Source organism: Oratosquilla oratoria, chromosome 9 (genome assembly GCF_046742065.1).
Source record: "Oratosquilla oratoria isolate Oo_2021 chromosome 9, ASM4674206v1, whole genome shotgun sequence".
Taxonomy (NCBI): Eukaryota; Metazoa; Arthropoda; class Malacostraca; order Stomatopoda; family Squillidae; genus Oratosquilla; species Oratosquilla oratoria.
The window spans coordinates 29,546,704-29,572,713 of NC_134785.1; the positions used below are offsets into that span (position 1 = coordinate 29,546,704).

Genomic DNA, 26,010 nt, shown 5'->3' on the forward strand with positions numbered 1-26,010 from the left:
ATAGGGAGGGAAAGGTAGTTGCAGTGGGAAGCGTGAAGAGAATGACGGTGATGAATGATGAAAATGGAGGAGAAATAAGGGAAGATGAGGTGAAAGCAGTTATTAAAATGCTGAGCGCAGGTAGGGCACCTGGGTTGAATGGGTGTCATGCAGTATCTAAAAATGGGAGGTATAGTGATGGTGGACTGGCTATTGAGGTTGTTTAATGTTTGTCTAAAAGAGGGTAGAGTGCTGGAGGACTGGAATGCCTGTATTGTTCCACTTTACAAGGGAAAGGGGAACAAGTGTGAGTGTGGTAGTTTCAGAGAAACCAGTTTGTTGATTGCAGTTAGGAAGGTCTATGAGAGTGTTTTGATTGACAGGATTAGGAGAGGAACATAGGGAGTAATTGGTGAGGAACATTGTGGATTTAGGACAGGTAGGAGTTGTGTGGTTCAGATTTTTGTAAGGCAGATGTGTGAGAAACCTTTAGGAAAAGGTAAGGATGTTTTTTGAAATCTTTATGGATTTGGAAACGCGCTTATGACAGAGTAGAGAGGAAGGCACAATGAGAGGTATTGCAGATATATGGAATAGGAGGAATGCTGTTAAGAGCAGTCAAGAGTTTTTACGATAGTAGTAGAGCATGTGTTAGAATTAGAAATGGAGGGGGTGAGTGGTTTGAGGTAAAGGTGGGACTTCGCCAGAGATGTGTCATGTCACCTTGGTTGTTCAATTTATACATGGATGGGGTGGTGCAAGAGGTAAATGCAAGGGTAATGGGCCGGGAATTGGAGTCGGTTAAAGAAAATAGAGAAAAATGGGAGATAAGCCAGTTGTTGTTTGCAGATGACACTGTACTTATGGCAGGATCAGAGGAAGGATTAAGGAGATTAGTGATAGAGTTTGGGAAGGTGTGCGAAAGAAGGAAGCTGAAGAAAAATGTAGGTAAAAGTAAGGTGAGATGTACAAGGGGAGAGGATGGCAGAAAATTGGAAGTGAGTATTAAGGGAGAGAGAGTGGAAGAAGTGGATAGCTTTAGAAACTTGGGGGCGAATGTGGCAGGAAAGGGAGAAGTGGAGGTGGAGGTAGAATGTAGACTGAAAGAAGCAAGTAAATGCCTCGGGGGATTAAAAAGTGTAATGTAAAATAGACATTTGGGAATGGATGCTAAGAGGAAATTATATGAAGGGGTGATTGTCCCAACACCACTGTATGGGGCAGAAACATGGAACATAAGAGAGGATGCGAGGAAGAGTTTAGATGTGTTTGAGATGAAATGTCTGAGAAGTATGGTAGGAGTTACTAGGCTGGGTAGAGTGAGAAACAAGGTGACATGGAGAGCAAAGGTGAAAATGGAGTTGGAAGATAGGGTTGATGAAAGAGCATTGGGATGGTTTGGACACATGGAAAGAATGAGTGAAGAAAGAGGTGTGGAAGGCAGAGATGGAGGGAGTGAACATGAGGGGGCAACCAAGGATGAGATGGATGGATGGGGTAAAAGGAGCATTGGAAAAGCAAGGAATGTTTGTTGAGGAAGGGAGAAGACTGAAGAATGGTTGTGTATGGATGCTGCTGCGATGCATGGAAGGGTTGGTGGGGGATGTGGGGGGAGGGAGTATGTGTGAATGATATTTTGATGCAGCCCAAAGGAATTTACCCCATATCGTTTCTGCATGAGGGGATGGAGAAGAGGGGGTTGCCAATTAAGTGAAGCATCCTTGCTGCATTGTTTCTGACCCTGGGCAGTGGGCGAGATGCAGGGATGACCTGTCATTCAGGAGGAGCCAAGAAAAGAGGGAGGAAGGGCTGATGAATGGGAGTGGAGTATGTGGGGATAAAATGGATGGGAGTGGATTTATGCCTTTGACTTTGGTTACCTCCCTTGTATGGGGAAAAAGCTCTTGGTATATGTATGTGTTTGTGTGATGCAATGCAATGGCTGGGTGGATTTGAGAGGTCTTTCATAGAACTGCACCAATCATTTTATATACTTCCATATGGAGAGATCTTTGGTTTCTGAGTGGATATATCCTACTGGAGTTGTTTTGGTGCTATCTGTAGGTTTCCTCTGTTTTCTTTGTTGTTGGGTACCAAGCTGTGGAAGTATAGTTAAGTGTGGGTCTTACAAGTTGTTTGTACATTGTGAGGAGTGTTTATATATGCCCAAATCCTGTGCTAGCAACTGTTATGAGTGCAGTTCTTTATTTGTCTTCACAATGAGATCTTTTGTATGGCAAATGGAGGTCATGTGTGATTCACCATGGTCTTGGAACACGTGTTGGACCTGTGATTGACAGATATTTCCCTCCTGGAAGAGAGCTCAGAGCTCATATATGACCAATCTATGGGTAATACTGTGACTTTACATGCACACACACACACAACTCCCCGCCCACGAGTTGGAGTAACGACTCGCAGCGCAGGGAGACTGAAATTATTACAGCCCTGGCAGTGATTCGAACGCAGACCGCTGTAGTGGCAGCCGCGAACGCTACCACTGCATCATCGAATGTGTGTGTGCCTAATATGACAGGGTATTTTAGGGTTTTTGACTAGGGAAAGGGGTTTGTCATTTAGTTTGACCAATGGGCATTTTTCTGATTCATGGTTTTTGAGGGTGAACAGTAGTGCTGAGGATTTGCAGATCAACAATGTAGCAATATATAACTACGTGCTTTGAATGAATTTTAAAGTCACGGGTAAATAACTACTCCATTCTGCTGCTGATGTTGACTCACCTTTTCATCGAGATGGTTGGGAGTGAGAGCTGTCCAGTAAAGAGGGCTGATATATCGTTCCTCCCAATCCTTGCGGTTGGCTACCATTTGCCAGAGGTCATTGTGCAGGTACTTGGTCGTGAAGTAGTCAATATCCACCAAGTGGCCGTAGTCATCCAGGTTACTGGTATACATGAATACGCCCTGGTGGGGTGGGGGCGTCAGCAAGAAGGTGGGAGGAAAATTGAGTTAGGTTTTTTCAATGTAAGAGTCGCGACCAAAACATTGTGGCACAAGCTTCATACTGAGGTAAAAAATGTACACGAAGAGCTGTGCAATAAATCAGTAATATATGCGTCAACTCATACTGAATCGCGACGATAAAAGTGAGGAACGCTAGAGTTGATCATTCACCCAGGTACTCGTCCTGACCGACTATCTCGATCCAATTTCACCTGACCTAACACAACTCGACTCTACATGCTAGTTCATCTAACTCTTCCACCCTCCCTGGCAACGGGCTCCCAATATTGGCCAACTTCGCTTTGTCATACTTGATTTTTTTTTCTGAAACAATTTTCCAGAAAGCGTGAAGCTCATGTTACTGCTATCACCCACTCCTAACGTCACCACGACCTTACCTTGTCCCTACAATTGGTAGCAAACGCCATGTCGGCGTCGAGGAGTTTATGGATGTAGTTGGGCCGCGTCTCCGGGTCCTCGAGCACCGACCGAAGGATGACGTAGATGCCGTAGATGTAAGGCACGTTCCAGATACCCCTGTAGAAGACAGAGAGAGAGGTTGGTGAAGCACTGACAGAATCCACTGAAAATCTATTGTGAAGACATCTGTATTATGCATGGTTTTCAACTCTATTGACTCAAGAAGAAAAAGCTGCTAACGATGGGCATTTCTCAAATCTCACTGACTTCACATTTTTATCTTTCTTTTTCATGATAATTTGCGCATTCATTACACCAGTGATTAACACGAACTGTTCTCCAACAAACCTCTATTGGACTTTAAGATAAGGAGACTTTAGGACAACGCGGTTCTTGATTTGGCCAGCTAGGTTTCTGGGCTTCTCCGAAAAGAAAACTGATCAAACATATGCACGTAAAGGATCTAGGTCAATTGTGTTCCGGATAATTGCACCCCGGACAGTTGCATACCTGGAAAATTGCATACTTGGCCAATTGCATACCAGATGATTGCGTAACTGCTCAATTACGAAAATTATAAGGAATAAGGGATTTAAATATTGAATACAAACTTGTCTCCCAGGCCAAATGTGCATTTGCGTAAACCAAGTAATATTAATTAATAAATCAATAAAAAAAATAACATGTCTGTTTTGGGCAATATGATCTAGCCAGTGGCGGTGATTTGGTAACAGTCCACGAGAACCTCTTTGGTTGAGAGATTGGTGACGTCACGGCAACGGCGACAACTGATTGGCCGAGAGTGGTGACGTCATGGCATTGGAGACGAATGATTGGCCGAGAACGCTGACGTTACGGCAACGGAGACAATTGATTGGCCGCGAGCGAAAGGCAGGGAGTGAAGCGCCCGCTCGCGAAGCGAGCAGGGCCGCAGGCCAAGCGCCCATGGCGAAGCCGGCACTTGTTTAACAATAAAAAAGGAATAAGAGTCAAATGTCTTTAAATTCTTATAATTCTTTAAACTACACTACTAGGGTAACATTATTGAAATATATATGAACAATAATCATAAGCACTTTGGTTTAGATAAAAGAGTGGAGTAAAACTATGGTGAGAAAAACTAAAAAGGTATCTTTAATATGTCTTAAATAAAATCAAAAGCTGTATATATTGTGGGATATCCCTTTTAAAAAATATCTTGTTATCAGGATTGTAGGCTTTTATTATTCATGATTCTCCTATTTACATTTTGCCTTTTTGTTATACTACTTGAATCCTATGTCACCCCTTTTTTTCTTTATTGCAATGGCTTCCTCCTTTTTCAAGGTTTCAATTAATTTCGAAATAGAAGGGCTGTGACAATTTTTTTTTTTTTTTTTTTTTTTTTTTTTTTTTTTTTTTTTTTTTTTTTTTTTTTTTTTTTTTTTTTTTTTTTTTTTTTTTTTTTTGCAAAGCATTACGCAATCCCTTTACACTGTTGTTAGGTCTGGAAAAATGATTTGTTACACTTTTTCGAATATTCCAAAACTCTATAGCCGGGGTCACCAAACTATGGCCCGCGAAGTCCGTTTACCCGGCCCGACGTCGCACTTTACATATTCATTTTTTTTTTATTATTATTTTTCTTAAAAAAAAAATTTGGTAGAATATTCAATGTGTATTGAACAAAATGGTTATGCGGCCCTTGATCGTCATTCTATCAGTTAATTGAATCCTTGTTGGTGGTATCCTTATTCCTCTTTGTCCTGTAGGAGAGAGGCCAAACGCAGAGTATGGGTTCCAATATATTTGACGTTTCACCCAGCAGGGCTTCTTCAGAAATAACACAGTTAAGAAACATTTTACTCCTGCTGGGCGAAACGTCAAATATATTGGAACCCATACTCTGCGTTTGCCCTCTCTCCTACAGTGCTGTTGCAGTCGTTGCTGCTTTTACTCCTCTTTGTCCTCTTGCTTGGCCAATGTATGCTCTTTCAAAGTAGTCGATGAATTCTGGCCGGGATATCATAACCATCAGACAAATAAATGAATCCTTCGACAACGTCATTTGTAGGGAGAGGTGCTATTGCGGGAAACATTTAATTTTTAAATTTATTTCATAATTTTTCCTCTACGGTTGCCTCAATCCTAGGCCACATGTTTTCTTGAAAATAGACTTAGATAAACGGAAGACGCATGGAACTAATTATGTTTCTGGAAAGTTTTCTAAGAGCTTATTTCAAAGTCTCTCAACAAAGATTTTCGAATTAAGTTCGAGTTTTAGTTGCAACAAATGTGAATAGTCGAACATATGTTTCCTTTGTCTTATTTGGAAGAAGAGCAAACATTCTCGGAATACTAAATGTTTCTACTTGGATATAGATACAATATAACTAGTAGTAAATTGATGGACATATTTCAAAAGTATCATGTGAAGCCCAATTAGGCAACTTTACCAAATCCTTCAAACCTTCTTCTGTAGCAAATATTAATATCGTCTTCTCATTAATGCCCCCCCCCCCAAAAAAAAAAAAAAAAAAATATATATATATATATATATATATATATATATAAGATTGTAAGAAAACAATAGGATTCAGTATCTCGAAATTATTTCTTTGCTGTGGAATGGGTGGCGCATTTTGTGTTTTCTGTTTCCATCGACGCACAATCTTCCTAATGATGAAAAAGATGGCATTTGGATAACTGAATTTTCATCTTTCTTAGTGACCATTGCACCAACAACCCTTCTGGTTGGTTCGATATCTGAAACTGAAATTTTTCTAAACTTGGGAACAACTTATTGTGCTCCGAATTTAGCGGAAGAGCATCCATGATGTTCATGAATATAAATCGTTACTTCATCTGTCACTGTATGAATTTTGGCTTTGCAAGATCTCTCTACGCATCTCCAGTATGTTTTGAGTTATCCTTTTCATGAAAGTGATGCCTAAAATTTTCTTAGTCCATCGATATTTCTCCACCAATACTATATTTCAGGAACGTAGGTTTCACGATATAATTTATAATCGAGCTTAGTTTCCCTTCTGAGTTTTGTCTGTCCTCAGGGCCGGTCAAAAAGTTATTGAAGATACAAGGCGTAACTGGTGGGATACATAGTTGAATCCTATACACCACTTTAAAAGACGTTTGCCGGTGATAGGTTGTGACAGGATGCGATTATAATCGGAAATGGTCAGAAAGGACATATAAGGTTAGGTCATGTTGGGTCATCCTTCTGGGATTATCACAAAATAAAATGATAATTAATTCGAAAGACGTTTGAAGGTAGGTGTGACTGGATGTGAGAAATGAGAGAGTTTGAATGACATTTTTTTTTAAGAATATTGAAAAAAAGTGTTTTTTATTTGTAATATTTCTAAAACTACAATTATAACTCAAAATTCTTTATTTTTTCGAACAGGGTTAATCCAATTAAATCCCTTATTCCTGATAATTTTCGCAATTAACCAATTACGCAATTGTCCTTGTACGCAACTGTACAGGGCGCAACTGTCCGCTCACCACACTTACGAAAATAAATAAATAAATAAATGTTTCAGAGTCAACACTATTGGGACTTCATTGACAGTCCTACGCCCCAGAGTCACACCTGGTTTTGGGGGCTGGATACCTGTCTCCCGCCCATGAAGGACCCTCTCGCTTGTGCCGTGAATGACACTACATATCGGACTCTTTGATACCTGGGGCTACGGTCTCAATATTCAACACAATTCACTACTCTCCATATACGGTTTTTCCCTTCTCTCCTCTCAACTCTTTGCCTCTTCCTCCCCTCTCCTCCTTCTCCTCTTTCACCTCCCCCCCCTCCCACTTTGTTTCGTGCTGGGGCTGGAGATGGCCAGGGCTACTATCACGTCGAACTATCATGTTGGAATGACTCGGTGGTGGTGGCGGCGACTCTACCGAGGAAACGGGCCGAATCCTTTATTGACTGGCCTTCCGCGAACTTCTTGCGAATGTGACGTCCCCCCACCCCCACCCCCAGGAGGTCGACTGGTTTTCTGGGAAGTCGTGACGCCTCTCCTCCTGGCGTGACGGAAGCGCCGCGTCATGTCGCGTTGCGTCGTCGTGGCGACCGGCGAGAGGGAGAGAGAGAGCGAGCGAGAGAGAGAGAGAGAGAGAGAGAGAGAGAGAGAGAGAGAGAGAGACTGGGAAAAGGAGGATAATAGATGCATTGTCAAAGTGTAAAAGAAAGACAGACCGCGCAGAGGAACAACAGTTGCAAGGAAAGAACAATGGCAGAAAAAGTGAGTCTTCCATTATATGTCACATAAAGGCATGGGAAGAAGAAAAAAACAAAACAAAAAAGACAAGTATAACGGAAACAAACCCAACGGATATATAACAGTAACATGTGTGAACCTTCACAAAAAGGTGTAGTACTTATACACATGATGTGTATATACTGTACCTACATACACACATATGCATGTATATTATATATACATATATATATATATATATATATATATATATATATATATATATATATATATATACGTGTGTGTGTGTGTGTCTATGTATGTGTATAATATATACATATAAGTGTGTTTATGCCTGTGTATATAATAATAATGGTAATAATAATAATAATAATAATAATAATAATAATAATAATAATAGTAATAATAATAATAATAATAATGATAACAATAATAACAATAATAATAATAATCTTACTGACTTAACAGTGATACAGTAATACACTGACAATGTACAAAATCTGAGCTAATTTTATGACCAGGCTAAATAGTCACTAATGTGGCCTATGGACGGAATGGCGCTGTTCTTGTAGTCGTCAGTCCTCGGTGGTCTGATGAGCACAAGTTTGTTGTTGTGCCTGGTGGTGTGGCGTGGTGTGGTAGGGGAGCGCCGGGTGGAAAGAAGTATAGGTGACGAAAGGGAGTATGAAAATATTCCCCAAACTTCTTCATTGCCTCCCGATGCTTCTCGGCCAGCCTTGGAAGATTCAGGTTTGTTAGGGCTATGTCATATCCGTCGTAGGCAGGACCCAGGATGTTCTTGCACTCCCTCTACTGTGTTCTCTCTAATTGTTGCTTTTGTGAGAGGGTGAGTGAGGGGGTACTACACTGGGTAAGCGTACATGAGGGTGGGAAATATAAAGGTGGGGTAGACTCCACGTAGCTCCTCTGCTGGCGTCCCTAGTGACCTGAGTAATCACAACATGTACAGTATGTATGAGGCTGTCTTCACTGTGTTGTTGATGTGTTTCATCTAGTTAAGCTGGCCATCCACCGTTACACCGAGCAGCCTACTGGACTGGACCACTTGGAGGGGAGGAATGCCTACTGACAGTTGGGGACGAGCCACCGCTTTGGGGGCGTACAAAAGCGGATCACCACGGTCTTGCTGTGGTTAGTTGTCATTTTGTTGTCCAAGGCGGACTGCAGTGGTGAGAAGTCAGGCTGTCATCAACATACTGGTACTTCCAGCGATGCGTGGTGTACGTGATAAGGAGGAAGCACAGTGGTCCCATCATAGTGCCCTAGGGAACCCCACTGGTCAGGTGTGTGTGTGTGTGTGTGTGTGTGTGTGTGTGTGTGTGTGTGTGTGTGAGAGAGAGAGAGAGAGAGAGAGAGACAGAGGTCACAAGAATGTCCAGTGATTAGTTTACGTATGAGTTCTGACCTCTCCTTCGGGAGGGTAATAGCTGTCGATCACGAGTCTAGCCCCCCGTGATTCAGGGGGAGACAGACGTGGCATAAAAAACAGGAGTAAAACAAAAGAGGATCGTCAATCGATGGCGCGACGCCGGGCGATAGTACTGTGTGCCTTCTTCCGATGTCTCCACCGTCTGAGGTCAACAGGGGATCACCATCAAGGGGCAGCAAACAAGACTTGGGCGCGAGGTTGACTTGCGTCAAGGGCGGGAAAGGTCAAAGGTTGAAACGTCATGATAAGAAGGAGGAGGAGAAGAAGGAAGGGAGAGGAGAAGAGGAGGAGGACGAGGAGGAGGTCAAGCGAGCAAGAGAAGAATCAGCCAGTTCAGGTGACTTCAGGAAAAAAATAAACAAACAAAAGGAGCTAAAAGCGTAACAATGCAAATGACGAAGCGGAAGAAGAAAAATACGAAGAGAAGGAGAGGGGTGGAAGCACAAGGAAAAGGAAAAGGAGAGTAAGACGACAAATAAAAGAAGGGATGGAGAAAAGATAACGATGGGAGGAGGATGCACGAGGGGGAGAAGGGGGAGGGGAGAAACAAGAGCAACAAAGGGGAGAGACACACTGGAAATTAGATAAATGACAACAACGACTTGGAGAACACAACGAGGGAACGAAAAAAAAAGGGGGATAAATTTGAGCAGCAATAGAGGTTCACGAGGAGGGGCAGGACGAGAGGAGGAAGACAAGGGGAAAGAGGACGAGCACGCGGAGGATATCTAGGAAGAGGAGGAGGAGGAGGAGGAGGAGGAAGAGGGGAGAGGAGAGGATAAGAAGGAAAGGAGAAGGGGCGGGAAAGAATTTGGAAGGTGAGAAGAGGAGAAAAACAAGAGAAGACGAGGAGGAGAAGAGAAGGAGAAGGGGAGGAAGAGAATTAGGAAGATGAGAAGAGGAAGAGAAGAACAAGAGAAGACGAGGAGGAGAAGAAGAAAAGGCGAGGAGAAGAAGAAGAGAAGACGATGAGAAGAGGAAGAGAAGACGAGGAGGAGAAGGAGAAGGGAGAACAAGAGAAGGAGAAGGAGAAGGGGGAAGAAGAGAAGGAGATTGGGGAGGAAAAGAAAGAGGAAGATAAGAAGAAGGAGGAAGAGAAGGAGGAAGAGTAGAACGAGGAAGAGTAGAACGAGGAGGAGGAGTAGAAGGAGGAGGAAGAAGAAAAGAAGAAGTAAAGGGAGGTAGAGAAGGAGGAGCAGTAGGAGGAAGAAGAAAAGAAGAAGAAAGGGGAGGTAGAAAAGAAGGAGGAGGAGGAGGAGGAGGAGGAGGAGGAGGAGGAGGAGGAGGAGGAGGAACGCCCCACAAGCACCTATGTTTGCAATGAAGCGTGTTGTTTCGTCCCCCCCGAATGCGCCGACTGGAGTCGACTGAGAGGAGCTCGAAGAGTTGCGAACTCGTTACTTCCACTTCGAGGAATATCACAGCGTCTCCACTGCCCACAGCCGCCTCAAAGATCACCTTAGCCTTATCCTCGTCTTAGTAAGGTCGTGCATATTATGGGGAGGAATTCGGCTGTGTTGACCTCGTAGGGAGTGATGGCTGCCTAAGATTTGTGCAGTCACCCCTATGGACCAGAGTCATAGAGCTCTCTTTGATGACTGGAGAATCATTTCCTCTCAAAAGAGGAATGTTAATCACCTTCAACTTCTACTCTCCCTTCGTCCTGCTACCCTCCACATATCTCTCTTTCACTCCACTTCTCATTATCCCCAAGGATAGAAGCGCTGGTTACTGGTGACGAGGTACAACGCAACGCGTCGTGCAGGACTGGCTGTGGTTGTGAATGTCATAAGAAGAGAATGGAGCCGTCCGGGTCACCATCGCCGAAATGTGGCACTGGCTTCTGCGCCTCCTAAGTAGGCTCCGCAGGGGAGGAGAGACCCTTCCGGGGACGCCCGAGGAAGAGGAAGAGGACTTCGGGTGTTGGGCGTCCAGCGTCGATCAAGACCACGTCCGAGGAATCGAAGAGCAACGATCCCAACTCCCAAGGTCACCGCGCGACTACGCACGAGGTACTGATTGCATGGACCTTTTGCGGTCCATGGTTCAAGAACTTTAGTGACATCCTTACGGACCAGAGTCACATATTCTTTTCTATAACTGAATACTAATTTCCACTATGAAAAAAAAAAATTGCTCGTCACTTTTAACTTCTATACCTCAATTTTGCCACTGCCTTTATCTCTCCTTGACTGCATTTGTAACTCAACCTCTTGGTTGAGATAATATCTCCAAAGATAGAAGAGCTGGTTATTTCAGGAAAAATTATTGTGCGGGCAGGTAGAGAGGGAAATATATTTCCGTTCCTCTTAAAAAAAATATGGTCGTTAACTGAAAATTCGTTTGAAAATGCAACAGGTAATCCGTTTAGAAATTAATTTTATTGTGATGGTTGGCCACATACAATCCTGCATGTCGACTGAGAGAGAGAGAGAGAGAGAGAGAGAGAGAGAGAGAGAGAGAGAGAGAGAGAGAGGAGAGAGAGAGAGAAATGAGATGGAGATGACAACCTTCGAGAGTCGTTCGCAAGAAATGTTAACCCAATCAGTCAGTCAGTCATTGTGTCGGTCAGAATTAATATAATGATTTTTTTTTAGCAATAACCAGCGCTTCTATCCATGGGGACAAAGTCGTATCGAAGAAGTTCAGTCACAGAAGTGGTAAGGAAGAGATTTTAAGAAAGACAGTAGAACGGAGGTGGGTAGTAGAAACTGAGAACAAACAGTAATCTTCCTTGAGTGGAGACGGGTCTCCAATCATAAGTATTACGTAACTCTGGTCCACAGGGGTGTTACTAATCCCTAAAGTATTGACTGAATACAACTTTTGCAGCCAATACCCAGAACTAATTACACACACAGACACACACACACACACGCACGCTCACTGCTCATACACACACACAAACCGCCGGAAGATCAAAATACTTCTCAGCACAATCCAGCCCACTCTGTTACTACCACGTCCATTACAATCACCGTCTGGCAACCCGAAGAGAGGGCTGGTTAGAAGGGGAAGGGAAGGAAAAAGGAGGAGAGAGATTGGTGGAGAGAGGAGGAGAGGGTAGGAGAAGAGAAGTGAGGGGAAGGGAGGACAGGGGTGAGGAAGAGAGAGGATGGAACACCACGGGAGGATATGTGAGGAGAGGAGAGGGAAGGGGAGGGAGGGGAGGGGAGAGTGGGGAGAGGAGGAGAGGGGATGACTAGGGAGAAAAATGTGGGGGGGGGCAGGGTACGTTGCAGGATGGGGAGAGCAGTGGGGAAGAAAGAGAGGGAGGAGGGGAGGGAAGATAAAGAACGATAGGGCAGAAGGGTGGAGCTGCACGACAAGAACGCTTTCTTACTCGCCTCTCTCACCACCATTACCATTACCACCATCACTACTACTACCATCATCACTATCACGACCACCATCAACTATCACCTCCACTACCACAATCACCACCACTACCACTACCACCACCACCATTATCAACTATCACCACTACCACCACCACCACCACCATCACCACTACCTCCAGTGACCATTACTATTGAAACATTGACAACATCACTACGTGGACGTGGGGGGGGGGGGCGTGGCTCGAGGGTGAACGTCATCCTCGAGGCCTCCGAGGGAGGCCTTGGTCAAGGAGGAGGAGGAGGAGGAGGAGGAGGAGGAGGAGGAGGAGGAGGAGGAGGAGGAGGAGGAGGAGGAGGAGAAGGCGCTATGGATGAATATTTGCGTACCATCATCCTGATTATGGGTGGCGGGCAAAGCCTCCTTCCCTACCTTCCTTCCTTATTTCCTTTCTTCCCTCCTTCCTTTCCTTATCTTAATCCTCTCCTCTCCTTCCTTCCTTCTTTCTCTTCTTCTTTTCTTTCCTTCCTTCCTCTCCTACTTTCCTTCCTTCTTTCGTTTCCTTTCTTTCCTTCCTTCCTTCTTCCCTTTCTTCCCTCCTTACTCCCTTTCCTTCTTCCTTCCTTCTCTTCATTTCCTTCCTGCCTTCCATTCCTTTCTAACTGCCTCTACCAGTTCTCGGAAGCGCCCTCTATGCAAAATGGATGATGGAGGAGGAGGAGGAGGAGGAGGAGGAGGAGGAGAAAGAGGAGCGTCGTCGCCGCCGCCGCCCAACACCTCAAAGGAGGAAGAGAACGAGGATGACGAAGAGGAGGAGGAGGAGGAGGAACAAAAGGAAAGAAAAGGGAGCGACTGCATGAAAAGAGGAAGGATAAGGAGGGGGGGAGGATAGGGAGGATGATAAGAAGGAGAAGGACTGGGAGGAGGAAGAGGATCGGGAGGAGGAGGATATAGAAAAGGAGGAGAAGAATAAGAGAATAGGGAGGAGATGGATGGCGAGGAGGAGGATAAGGAGGAGGAAGGGGAGGAGAAAGGGTGTGGAGGAGGAACAAGGAGGAGGTGGAGGAGGACTGAAGTAAGATGAGGAGGGGAATAGGGAGGAGGAAGGTAACGAGCAGGAGGAAGTGGAGGGCGAGGGGAGGAGGAAAGGAAGGAGGAAGAGGGAGGAGGAAGAAAAGAAAGGATCAGAAGGAGGAAGATAAGAGAAAGATAAGGAGGATGAGGTGGAGAAGAAGGAAGGAGGAAGAGAAGAAGAAAGAGGAGGAGGAGGAAGGAGGAAGAGAAAAAACCAGGAGGAAGGAGAAGGAGGAGGAGTAGGAAGAAGAGAAAACAAAGAGGAGGAGGGGAGGAGGAGGAAGGTAAAGAGGAGGAAGGGGAGGGGGAGGAGGAGGGGGAGAGGGGGGAGGGTGAGAAGAAGAGGAAGAAGAGGAGAAGGAGGAAGAAAGGGAAAAGGAGCAAGGGGGAAGGGGAAACAAGGGAAGGAAGAAAAGAAGAGGAGGAGGAGGAGGAGGAGGAGGAGGAGAAGGAGGAGAAGGGGAGGCGAAGAAAAATAAGAAGGGAAGGAACGGAAGGAGGAGGGGAGGAAGAGGAGGGGGAAGGAAGAAGAGGAGGAAGAGAAATAGGAGGAGGTGGAGGAAGAGGGGAGGAGGAGGAGGAGGAGGAAGGGGAGGAGGAGGAGGAGGGAAGAGGAAAGGGGGGAGAAGAAGAAGAGGAGGAGGAGGAATGGGGAGAAGGAACAAGGGGGGAGAGGAAACGGAAGGACGAAAAGAAGAGGAAGAAGGGGGAGGAAGAAAAAGAAAAAGAAGAGGAAGAAGAGAAGGAAGGAAAGGAAGAGGAGGAGGAGGAGGAGGATCTAGCGATAAAGAGAATAGACGAATCGACTTCGACTTCGACTCGATTACAGCGGGCGAGTGGCCCAGGGCGACCTGACGGCGTCATACGCAGGTTCCTCCACTTCCTGGTCAAAGAGCTGAACGAAACCTCCCGAAGTCATGGAAGAACCGAAAAGAATCCATTCGGTAAATGGCTATGTACGATATGACTATTGTATAACAATATTATAATTTATAATGGTAATGATAGTAATAATAGAAAAAAGCAGCAATGATAACAGTAATGATAGTAATATAAACAATAATTATGTTAATACAGAAATTATCAACCAATGATAATGGTAAGAAAAATAATAATAATAACAATGAAGATGATGTTGATAAAAATAATAACATCAGGAACCACTGGAGAGTGCAAACACTCGGCCTTTCGTGCTTAAAACTCGACAGTTAAACAAAATTAAATCATCAATGGCGGTTTTAGAAACAATTACGTGAATTTGCGCTCAGCGTTTCTGACATGAAAAAAAAAAGTCTACAAAATTGTCCCATCTTGGGCTGGGGGGGAGGGGGGAACCTTGGCTCTGCCCAAAAATCTAATCAACCTTTCCCCTCAGTCAATGAAGATCCCCCCGACCCCCATTCCTCGTGACAAGAAATGTCATCGAAATTCGACGGCGGCAACTTGCGGAAAGGGACAGACAGGCAGAAAGCCAGATGATCGCATCTCCTCGCTATCGAAAAAGAAAGAAAGAAAAAAATTACTTGGACATTTTATGAAAAAGATTATTGTTTATGCATGGATATCTTAGGGTCTTCAGAGATAACCCTACGGACCAGAGGCACACAACATTCTTTGGTGATTGGAGACCCCTTTTCACTCACAAAGGAATGCCGACCATTTTGAATTTCAATTCCTTCTTTCTGGTGTTGCCCTCCACATATCTTTCCTCTTTTACTCCACCTCTCCGGCGCGATATCGTCCCCAAGGATCAAAGCGCTGGTTATTTCCGACAAAATACAATTTTTTTTAATAAATCTTAAAACTTCTGTTACATACAACCGCATTATTGGGAAGTTGGTTACATTAGGCAGGATCTGCGTATGTCCTTAGACTCGCGACCAACATTGACAATATTGAAGGCTGACATTGATAGACTAAAAAGACGTCTAGAGGATTCTAGGTTGATACTGTTGCTAGTACTAGAGGTATTGACAATATCACTGTTGTTGATAAATACTGACAATGTGAGAGCTCCTAAGGATCAATTTTATTTCAATATGGGAGAGTGGATGGCGTGGGATCAGACTTGGAAGAAAACGGAGTCTCCATCAATGAAGATAAATAACTACACAAAACCGTCCAGCACGAGCCAGAACAACATCTACAAGGTCTGCCACAGGGTTCACCCAGATTGACTTGAATGGCGTTCACTCTGTCTAGGGCTGCTGATTGGCTGACTCGCCAGGTCTCCTCTAAAAAAAAAAAAAAAAAAACAAAAAACTCCCCACTCCCCCCTCTCCTTTACCCCACAGTGGCGATGAAGGGCTTAGGCAAGGAGTCGCATAACGTACTCGACTACAGCTATGTTCCAGTTGAGAGCAGACGATTGTTTTCTGCATCCGAAGGATGGTCCCTGGGCTGAAGGAGGACTGGATCGGTTGAGATCCCATTGGAAGCACCAGAAGCCCAGCAAGAACAAAATGGGTATATCAACTTACTGTGTTCAAAGTGTTAATGGTAGCCAAAGGACCTCTGCCTTACGTGCAGGGATAGCCGGGATTTCCCATGCAATGAGTTATAATGAGAAAGCAGGACGACAAGGTCCCCCTAGAGAGACCCCCCCACCCTCCCCTTTTCCAGAGGAAGGGGGGGCACTCTCGCAGGGGCTTCACCCCCCTTAGGGCCAGCTCCCACTGTTACTTATTACTTAACTACTTATTTTATGGCCTCGGCATAGACCAAATGGTCTCCTGCCGATACGTGGAACCATGTGGCAGCTTCGCGTGTGACCCACAAATCGTCACGAGTGATATGGGGCAACAAGAGAGAGAGACAGAGAGAGACAAGGAGAGGGAGAGAGAGAAAGAGAGAGAGAGAGAGAGAGAGAGAGAGAGAGAGAGAGAGAGAGAGAGAGAGAGAGAGAGAGAGAGACAAGGAGAGAGAGAGAGAGAGAGAGAGAGAGAGAGAGAGAGAGAGAGAGAGAGAGAGAGAGAGAGAGAGAGAGAGAGAGAGAGAGAGAGAGAGGCGTACCCTGCGCCTTTTCCTCTTCCCCCTCTCTTCCTTCCCGTCCTCCAACACCTCTCCTTCACCACCATCTTTCTTCTACTCCCTCTCCTCATCTTCTTCCTACTCTTCTCTTTTTCCTCCTATTTCCGTGGTTACTCGCAGTTCGGGCGAGCCTAGGACGCCCCCCCCCCACCTCTGCCTGCCCCCAGCTATAACTCAATCACATCTGACGAAGACATCGCCGACACGATGGAATTTCTGTGCCATTTCACTTCTTCGTCTCTTCAAGTGGATCATGGGGGGTATTTGGGGGGAGGAGGGAAGAGGTGGAAGGGTGAAGAGGAGGAAGGGAGAAGAGGGGGAATGGGTAAGGGGCGGAAAGAAAAAGAGGAAGACGGAGGAAAAAAAAATCGAGGATGAGGGCAGTGACACCTAACGGAGCCATGATTTTGCGCAGGTGTGTGTGTGTGTGTGTGTGTGTGTGTGTGTGTGTGTGTGTGTGTGTGTGTGCGTGTGTGTGTGTGCGTATGTGTATGTGTGTGTGTTTAGGATGTGTGCAAATATTTCGCATTGTTCTTGTTGCAAAAGTTGCACCGGAGAGGCCATTTCAAACATCAGAATCAACTTCCTCAACTCCGACGCCCTTTCACGGTTCAGGGACTTAAGTGACACCACTACGGAGCAGAGTCCCTCAGCACTCTTTTATGATTGAAGACTCATCTCCTTCCTCTTTCTTCCTTACTCCTCCACATTACTTTTACTCCACCTCCTTCCTCTCTCTCTCTCTCTCCCTCCATTTTGTCCTCTCTTCTTCTCCTCCTCCTCCTCTTCCTCCTTCATATTCCTAACCTCCTACTGTCCTTTCTCCACCACCTCCACTCCCTCTCTTTCCCCTTCCTTTTCCTCCTCTCTATTCTCCACATCCTCCTCCTTCCTCCACCATCTTCGCTCTTCTATATTCTTCACCTCTCACTCATCCTCTCTCACCTCTCCCTCCTCCTCCTCCTCCTCCACCACCATTTGTTAAGTACAGAACAATAGAGCTGCTGATGCTGTTGCGTCCCGTTGGGGGAGGGTGGAGGAGGGGGAGGGGAGGAGGAGGAGGAGGAGGAGGAGGAGGAGGAAGAGGGGGGCGAAAGTGGCCAGCCACCACACTGGCACAGTCGCTGTGTGCCAGGAGGGAGAAGGGGGAGGAGGAAGAGGAGAAAGAGGAAGAGGAGGAGGGGGCGAGGAAAAGGGAGGAGGAGGGGAGGGGAGGAGGGGAGAGGAAGAAGAGGAAAAGGAATAGGAGGAGGATGAAGAGGAGGAGGGACGAGAAAAGAGGAGTAGGGAGGAGGAAGAGAAGGAGGGGAGAAGAGGGAGCGGAGGGAGGAAGGGGGGAGGGGAAGAAGGGAAAGATGATAAAGGGGGAAGTGAGGAGAGATGGGGAGGAGGGAAAGGAGGAAAAGAAGGGGAGGGAACTCTGGGTTGGGTGGAGAGGAAGGAGGAGGAAGAGAAAGAGGGAGGGAGAGGAGGGAGTGGAGGGAAAGGAAGAGAGGGATAAGAAAGTTGCAGAGATGGAGCCGAGGGGAGGAAGTGGGAGGGGGAGGACAGGGATAAAGAGGTGGAGGGAGAAAAGGGGGAGAAGGAAAAGGAAGGAAAGGAAGGGAAGGGAAAGGGAGAGAAGGAGGTGGATAGAGGGAGGAGGTGGATGAGAGGGAGGAGATGGAGGAAGAGGAGGAGGAAGAGGAGGAGGAGGAGGAGAAGGAGGAGGAGGAGAAGGAGGAAGAGAAGTGGGGAGGAAGGGGAAGAGAAGGAAGGCGAAGGGGGAGGGGAAGCAGGAAGGAGAAAGGGGGAAGGGGAGGACTGGGCAGGTTGCAGCTGCAGCTGTGGGAAGCAAAGCTGCTTTCAGGGTAGACGATGGGAGGGGGCGGGCAGGCATGCATGCATGCAGGCAGAGGCAGGCGGGCACAGACACGTAGACAAGCAGAAGAGAGAAATAGGCACGTAGGCACAGGGACATACGCACTACCTGCCCGAGACGCAGGCAGGCAGGCAATCATGGGCCAGGGCGGGGCGGGGCGGGGCGGAGCGGATTCCTAGGAAGAGCAAATTGTGAGCAACAATTGCAGGAGTTTCTCCCACCCCCCCTCCACCCCTACGTGCCAGAGTCACTCAGCATCCTTCTATAATTGGAGACGCATCTCTACTCAAAATGGGATGTTGGTCAAGTTCTACTGTCCCTACGTTCTGTTATCCTCTTTAATCTCTCATTGACCACTTCAACGACTTCAGTGCGATAGTTCCCCACTAGGAAAGAAGCGCTGGTAATCGACAACGACATACTCTCGTCCGACCTCAACCCCTTCAACATGGCGACGGATATTTCAGACTTTTTTCTTTCTGTCTGTTTTTTGGCTAAGGAAGGCCAGACGATTTTTTTTTTTTCATTCGAGGACTCGGAACAAAACAGGGTCTCTTGTCGTCCTTCGAGACCTGCTCCGTCAGGAGTCTCCCTCTCTTTTCTTAATTTCTGCAACAGATCTTGTTATGGACAAAAAGGTCTCTTGTGAGTCTTCAAAGCTTTGTCCATTGCTTGACGAAAATAGTCTCTCTTACTTTGCCCACACACCGACCGACCAACGACCTGCAATTCATGGTACTGTATTGCACCTGCTAAGGATAGAGTGGGGATGTTATGGTCTGTGTTTATACCACTTCTTCTATCTTTGTGGACAACCTCGTGCAGTGGAGGGGAGGAGGATGAGCGACTACCATGACTAAGGTTCCTGTGGCAGGATGCTGCACATGCAAGCATGCACAGCAACACGTGTATGCAAGTACGCGCGCACGAACTCACACACACGTTCACTTGCATGCATGCGCACCATACACAAGAGCAAACTGGGGCACAAGCATATAATTAGTCTGGTGGTCGGGATTGTAGGGGTTGTGTTAAGGGCGGAGGCGACAGTGTGGATGGTCCTGGTTCTGGTGGTGATGAGAGTGATGCTGTTGGTGATGGTGGTGGTGAAGGCAGAGGTAACAATGATGGTGGTAATAATGATAACAGTAATGGTAGTGGTGGCGACTCCGTTGTCGGTGGCAATACGTAGATGGCTGTGAGGTTACTATGTCCCTCTGTTTCCCCATCATCTCTCCCCGCTCTCCTTCTTCCATCCGCCTCCCGTTCCAACCACACATTTAAGCTGACCGTGAAAACTCCATTCTCAGCCAAATGTTTGGACCCTAAACATTTCACCAACAAGGGATCTGATCAACGTACACCTGTGCGATTCCTCTTAACAACAACAACAACAACAACAACAGCAGCAGCAGCAACATCAACAACAGCGAGGATAAAAGAATGTCAGAATCCTGTTGCGCAATGCTTTTCCTTTCACACTATCATGACTGCAACATTAACAATTGCAATAATAATAGTAATGGTACCATATATATATATATATATATATATATATATATATATATATATATATATATATATATATATATATATATATATATATATATAATATTATAAATATATATATACATATATATATATACATACACACACACACACACACACACATATATATGTGTGTATATATATATATATATATACATACATGTATATACATACATTCATACATGTTTATATATATGTATATATACATATATATATACATATATATATATATATATATATATGTATATATATATAATGTATATATATGTATGTGTATATATATATATATACATATATATGTATATATATGTATATATATGTATATATACATATATATATATATATATATTATGTATGTATACATATGTATATATCAAAAGGCGCTTTCCACCATATAATGGGAAAATCCTGTCAAAACATACACCCATTCCACACCTGTCCAAAAAACCCATCTGTAATACCTTCTACCTTTGCTTCTCATAGATGAAAGTTTATCCCTACCACCTACTACACTGCTCGGGTTAGGGACGATGCAACAAGACATAGCATTTCCACATCAGGACCCAACAGTTGAAGCTGGTTTACCCCCACCACTTCATCACATGGAGACCTCATCACTCACGTACTCGAAAAATACAGAGAACTGCAAAGAAATCCTTTCGGGCTGCGTCATTTCTCATCCATTTACACCTATCTCTTGTCCTCTCCCTTCCTTGCTCAACAGATATTCCTCTTGCATTCTTAGTCCTCCCCTTAATTCCCCTTCATCCAACCCTGCTTTCCAAACTCCTTGTGCTAGTCCTTTATCACTCATTCTATATATGTAAACCATTCCAGCATTTTTTGATCAACCCTTTTTGCCAGATCTCTTTTCACACCCCACTCTCCGCCTTACCTCCACATTTCTCACTCTATCCATCCTCGTAACCCCCGCCATACTTCTTTAAACATTTTATGTCAAGTTTCGGTTTTTCCTTTCTGCCTCCTTCAAATTACAATCCTCTCCTCTACAGTGCCGTGTGCACGACCATTAACCCATACTGCCTTTTCTTTGTGTTCATCCCCAGGTACACATTTCTTATGGTAACGGTTCTAGCGCTTTCTGATAGATCTTTCTGAAGAGAACAGTTGGACTGTTGTGTGAGCGTGGGACTCTTTCTCTGTCACCGGATCGTAGTAGCAAGAGGAGGGGGTCAGTCATTGGCTGTCAGCTCTCCTTGTGTAGAATAGTGCAAAAAATAAAGTAGAGATTGACAGAGAGGGATTTTGGCACCGGTCCGTGTACAGAGTGTCAGCCTCTCGGGGATGCACTCCATGACGGAGGCGAAGGTTCATAAGACAGGCGGCAGGGAGACGGCTCTCTCTGACGTCTGTCTTTCAGGACCAACACTTGCAGGCCCCCGACACACCAGGTCCCCGCTGCAACAACAACAACAGCGACGGCGACGACAACGACGACGACGACTCTCCAAACAACAACAATTAGATTAATGATGACGATCCGCTTCCCGCCCAACCGCGATGCCCCGCAGAGACTCCTCGTGGAGCCTCCGGCCACCCAGGTTCAAACCAACCCACTGCTTTAGCGCCGAGTGTGGGTGGAGGGGGGTTGGGGTGGTGTCCCTGCTGTTCACTTTTCACACGCTGGTGCCACTCCAATGAACTGAGCATCCACACCCTCACGCGAAACACTTCGACTTTAAAACAAACTAAATGCTATTTTGATTTGAACAGAAATAAGCTAAGTGGATGTAACTGCCGAAATACAAACACACAATAATATATACATGCATACACACACAGACACAGATACAGACACACACACACACAAACACACATACACACACACACACACACACACACACACACACACACACATATATATATATATATATATATATAGAGAGAGAGAGAGAGAGAGAGAAATTTTTTCTGTTATCCTATGTCATAATGATAACATAATATCAATAATGATATAATAATAATAATAATAATAATAATAATAATAATAATGATAATATTAACAATAATAATATCAATATTAATAGCAATAATAGTAATAATAACAATGACAATGATAACAACAATATGTTGACACTAGCAAAAATGACAATCTTTGACAGCATTAACATCTGACCCTTCACAAGCGTGGTGTCTCCACTCCCGAAGCTTTACATCTGGCTCCCCTCCCCCTACCCGACCCCCAACACACACCAGCTGTCTGTCCTTCGCTTTCGTAGTCGTTCAGACGGCACTGCCATCGCGGTAACATATCCACAACAATACGTTGTTCACCTCTTCCACTACGTGAGGTGGCCATCGCTCTCATGCAACAGCCACTGCTGTAGAGAGCCCCATTAAAAGGCGGTCCTCATCGAAGGAGGAGACAAAAGACTTGGGACAACAAATGGGTCTCTCTCTCTCTCTCTCTCTTTCTCTTTATCTCTCCAAATTCCACAGAAACCACCGGACCTGGAGAGTTGTTGTTCTTTACTCTCCAGCTCCATGGGCCCTCACCAGCCAAACCCAGATAGATTCTCCAAAGACCCCCTGGGGAGTCAGACTCCAAGGTCTCAACCCCCTACCCCCGCCCCCGCCTCTACTCCCTCTGAAATTGAAAACCTTTCAGGAAGGGGCCTGCCTGGAGCTCCTTCAGTGTGACCAATACTCGGAGCAGCCACATCGACAACCTCCAGGCCCAGAAGGTAGTCCAGGAGAGGGGAACGGGAGGGGGGGGGTCTCCGACCGCTTGGAAGAAGAGATACAGCCTTCTTTTATTCGCTTCTTCGGCCAAGTGATCAAGACACTTATTGGGCTATATTACCACTTTTTTGAACAGGGCCTCAATGTGTCCATTGACCTAAAGAGCAGCCAGACATTAGGAGCAAATCTCTTCCCCCTTTCGCTTGCTCCAAGTCGTCTCCCGAGTCATCCATCCATCCAACCATTCAGTCAAGTGGAGGGCTTTTTCTTCAATGTTAACAAAGCTATTTTCCGTCGACAGGAGACAAGAGACGGATTGCAACACTGGGGGAATGTGTGTACACAAAGCTTGAGACGACCAACCGACCGCCATCTCCTCCTCCTCCTCCTCTCCTTCCTTTGCGGGGGGGATTAAAAAATAAACTGTTCCAACTCGAAGAATGACCGAGGGCAGTCGGGTGGTTCAGGGTGGAGGAGACACAGGAGGAGACACAGGAGGAGACACAGGAGGAGGAGGAGAAGGAGGAGAAAGAGGAATGAAATGAGGAGAGAGAGAAAAAAAAAGAGGAACAGTGAGGAGGAAGTGGAAGAAGAAGAGAAAGAGGAAAAGTGTGAGGAGGAGGACGATGGGATAAAGAGTAAGGAGGATGAGGAGAAGGGAGAGGGATAGGGAAATAAAGAGGGACACGGTGAGGGAGAGGAGACAGAGGGGGTAGAAGAGGAGGAGGAGGAGGGAGAGAACGTGAATCAGATGTATCCATACACATAATATATATGCAAAGATACAAATACACACACACACACACACACACGCATATATATATATATATATATATATTATATATATATACACATACATAAACATATAAACATATACATACATATATACATATATATATACACGGTAAAGGAAACATGGACTGGAGGTGAAGCTTCACCTCCAGTCCATGTTTCCTTTACCGTGTCTATACATACATATATAAATGGATATTCATACTGTATATATATACATATATATATATATATATATATATATACATATATATATATGTGTGTGTGTATATTATATATATATATATATACATATATATATATATATATATACATATGTTTACATATATCATATAAATTCGTAAAAGCGGACAGCACACCTTTTATGCACGTGGAATATAACTTGATCAGTAATTTGGAATGAAACACATTCATTCTTAGTAGCAACAGATTACTTGTTCGGAGGGAAATATATCCCTATATGTAGATGGTATATTACCAGGTACCGAAAAAAATATATCGATAACAATTTACTATCGAAAGTTCGAGTTGCGGACTTGTTCGTTCGTGGCGCGTCGTGGGATGCCGGGCCTTCCCTCCCCACCTTCCCACCATCAAGGAAGCTAATGTCAAGAAAGAGGCATCTCCTTGGACGCTGATGGCTGTGCCGGCCTCTGCAGAGATCTGAGGGTGTCATGGGTGGTCAGAAAGCCGGTGGTGCTGGGGCCGTTCCCCAATAGTAAGTCTTTGCTTTTTGCAAGCAGGTGCCACTCTCGGTCACTACGGAGGAGGAGGAGGAGGAGGAGGAGGAAGAGGAAAGATGGGAGAAGAAAGTAAAGAGAAGAGAAGAAGGAGGAGGGACAGTAGGAGTAACAAGAATAAGAGGAAGAGAAGAAGGAAGAGAAGAAAAAGGATGATTGAGGAGGAGCAAGATGAGGTCAAGAAGGAGGGAGGGGAGGTGGAGAAGGAAGAGGAGGAAGAGAAAGAAGAGAAAGAGGAGGAAGAGAAGGATGAGAGAGAGGAGGATGTAAAGGAAGTAGAGAAGGGGGGAAGAGAGGAGAAAAATGGGGAGGTAGAGGGAGAGGAGGAGAAGGGGAGGAGGAGGAGGAGGAGGAGGAGGAAGAGGGGGAGAAGGTGGACAAGGAGTGAAAAATCATGGAACCCTTGGCGAGATGGAATAATACATTATCCAAACAAACTCGACTGTTCATTCGAGGAAGACAGACTGCACAAGTCATGATGAGAAAGAGAAATTCGTAGACCTGAGGGGTCGCAAAGACCTGAAAGGGGGAGGAGGGTGTGTGGGGGGGAAGAGAAGGGTAAGGTGGATATCTAGCCGTGAATGACATTGATATGAATGAGAAAGTGGGAGAAAGGGGGAGAAAGGGGGAGAAAGGGGGCGGAAGGAAATGTAAAGCTAAATTGTGATGGGACAAAAAAAAAAAAAAAAAAGTGGAGAGGAGAGGACGGGAGTACTGAGGGAAGGGGAAAGAAAGGAGACAGAAAAAGGAAAGGAGAAAGAGATTTGAACTGGGATTGGGAAGGGGGCGGAGAAGGGAGGAGAAGGGGAAAAGAGAATGGAAAGGATGAGAAGAAGAAGGCTTACTACCCGTAATTACACGAGACATTAACGCTAGACCTTTACAAAGAAGCAAATGTCCAACAGGAAGGACGCCCTTTCATGAAGTGTTCCCCAATAAATACGCCATCATGGGAGGGACGTGTCACCTGAGACCAAGGCCCTGCAACGGTGATTGCGTGAGTTGAACTGTGGCTCATCTTTCGTGCAAGACCTATTCGGCGAAGGCGACCCAGCGTCGAGAGGCGTGTGAGAATTTCGCCTCCAAAAGGACGAATCCGTTGTGATCAAAATACTTAAGCCTAACAACCAACGTTGACGTGTCAGCGACCGACACAGAGGACTGGAAAAAAAAAAGTGAATAAAGAGATTAAGAAATAATAAAATAAAAAAAAATCTGTGTTTTGCATTCGAACGTGAGGACATGGGGTGGTGTGGAGAGGTGGTGGCACGATAACGAGAACAATAACAAAAAGTTGATCGATTGAAGGAGGACAACGGCTGCTGTTCCCGGTAAATTCCGATGCAGCTGAGCTGCAGGCGGTGATGGCGACTGATCTTTTGAGTCCAGGCGCTCGCTGAGACTACGCCATGGACTTGAGATGCAAAAATCGTCATAATAGCCTTCAAGAGTACAGAGAATCTCTCGGAGGGGTGGGGGGGTGAGAAAAAGAGAGAGAGAGAGAGAGAGCATGGACACTGAGAAAGACACATCATTTGCACAAAGTGATCACACACACACACACTCATACACATAGAGATAGATGTAGACAGACATAGATAAACAGAGTGCAACCCCCCTCCCCCCTCGCGTATGCCCCCTTCCTTCATGCCCGCTCCCAATTCCCAGCGCTGGCTGCTGCACACGCAAGAAACAAAGAGGCCATGCAGCTTGTTCGTGCAACGAGGAAGTTGAGGACGGTACAATCAACACCGATTTTTCTTCGAAAATTCTCAGACAACCCAGATCGATGGCCTGCCAATTAAGGACACACACACACACACATACAAACGCCAAAGCACCCACAAATATACGTACATACATCAAGTTTCAGAGTATACACTGA

General features: G+C 45.4%; 1 protein-coding gene across 1 annotated transcript in view; it reads right to left on the bottom strand.

Annotated features, from left to right (window-relative positions):
- The window catches only part of Plod (procollagen lysyl hydroxylase), a 550,148-nt gene that overhangs the window by 27,152 nt on the left and 496,986 nt on the right, over positions 1-26,010 (bottom strand). The window contains exons 11-12 of the mRNA XM_076190170.1: positions 3,341-3,479; positions 2,721-2,903 (exon numbers count right to left, since the gene is read on the bottom strand). Coding sequence (XP_076046285.1) covers positions 2,721-2,903; positions 3,341-3,479 — 322 coding nt within the window. The remainder of the gene's footprint in view (positions 1-2,720; positions 2,904-3,340; positions 3,480-26,010) is intronic.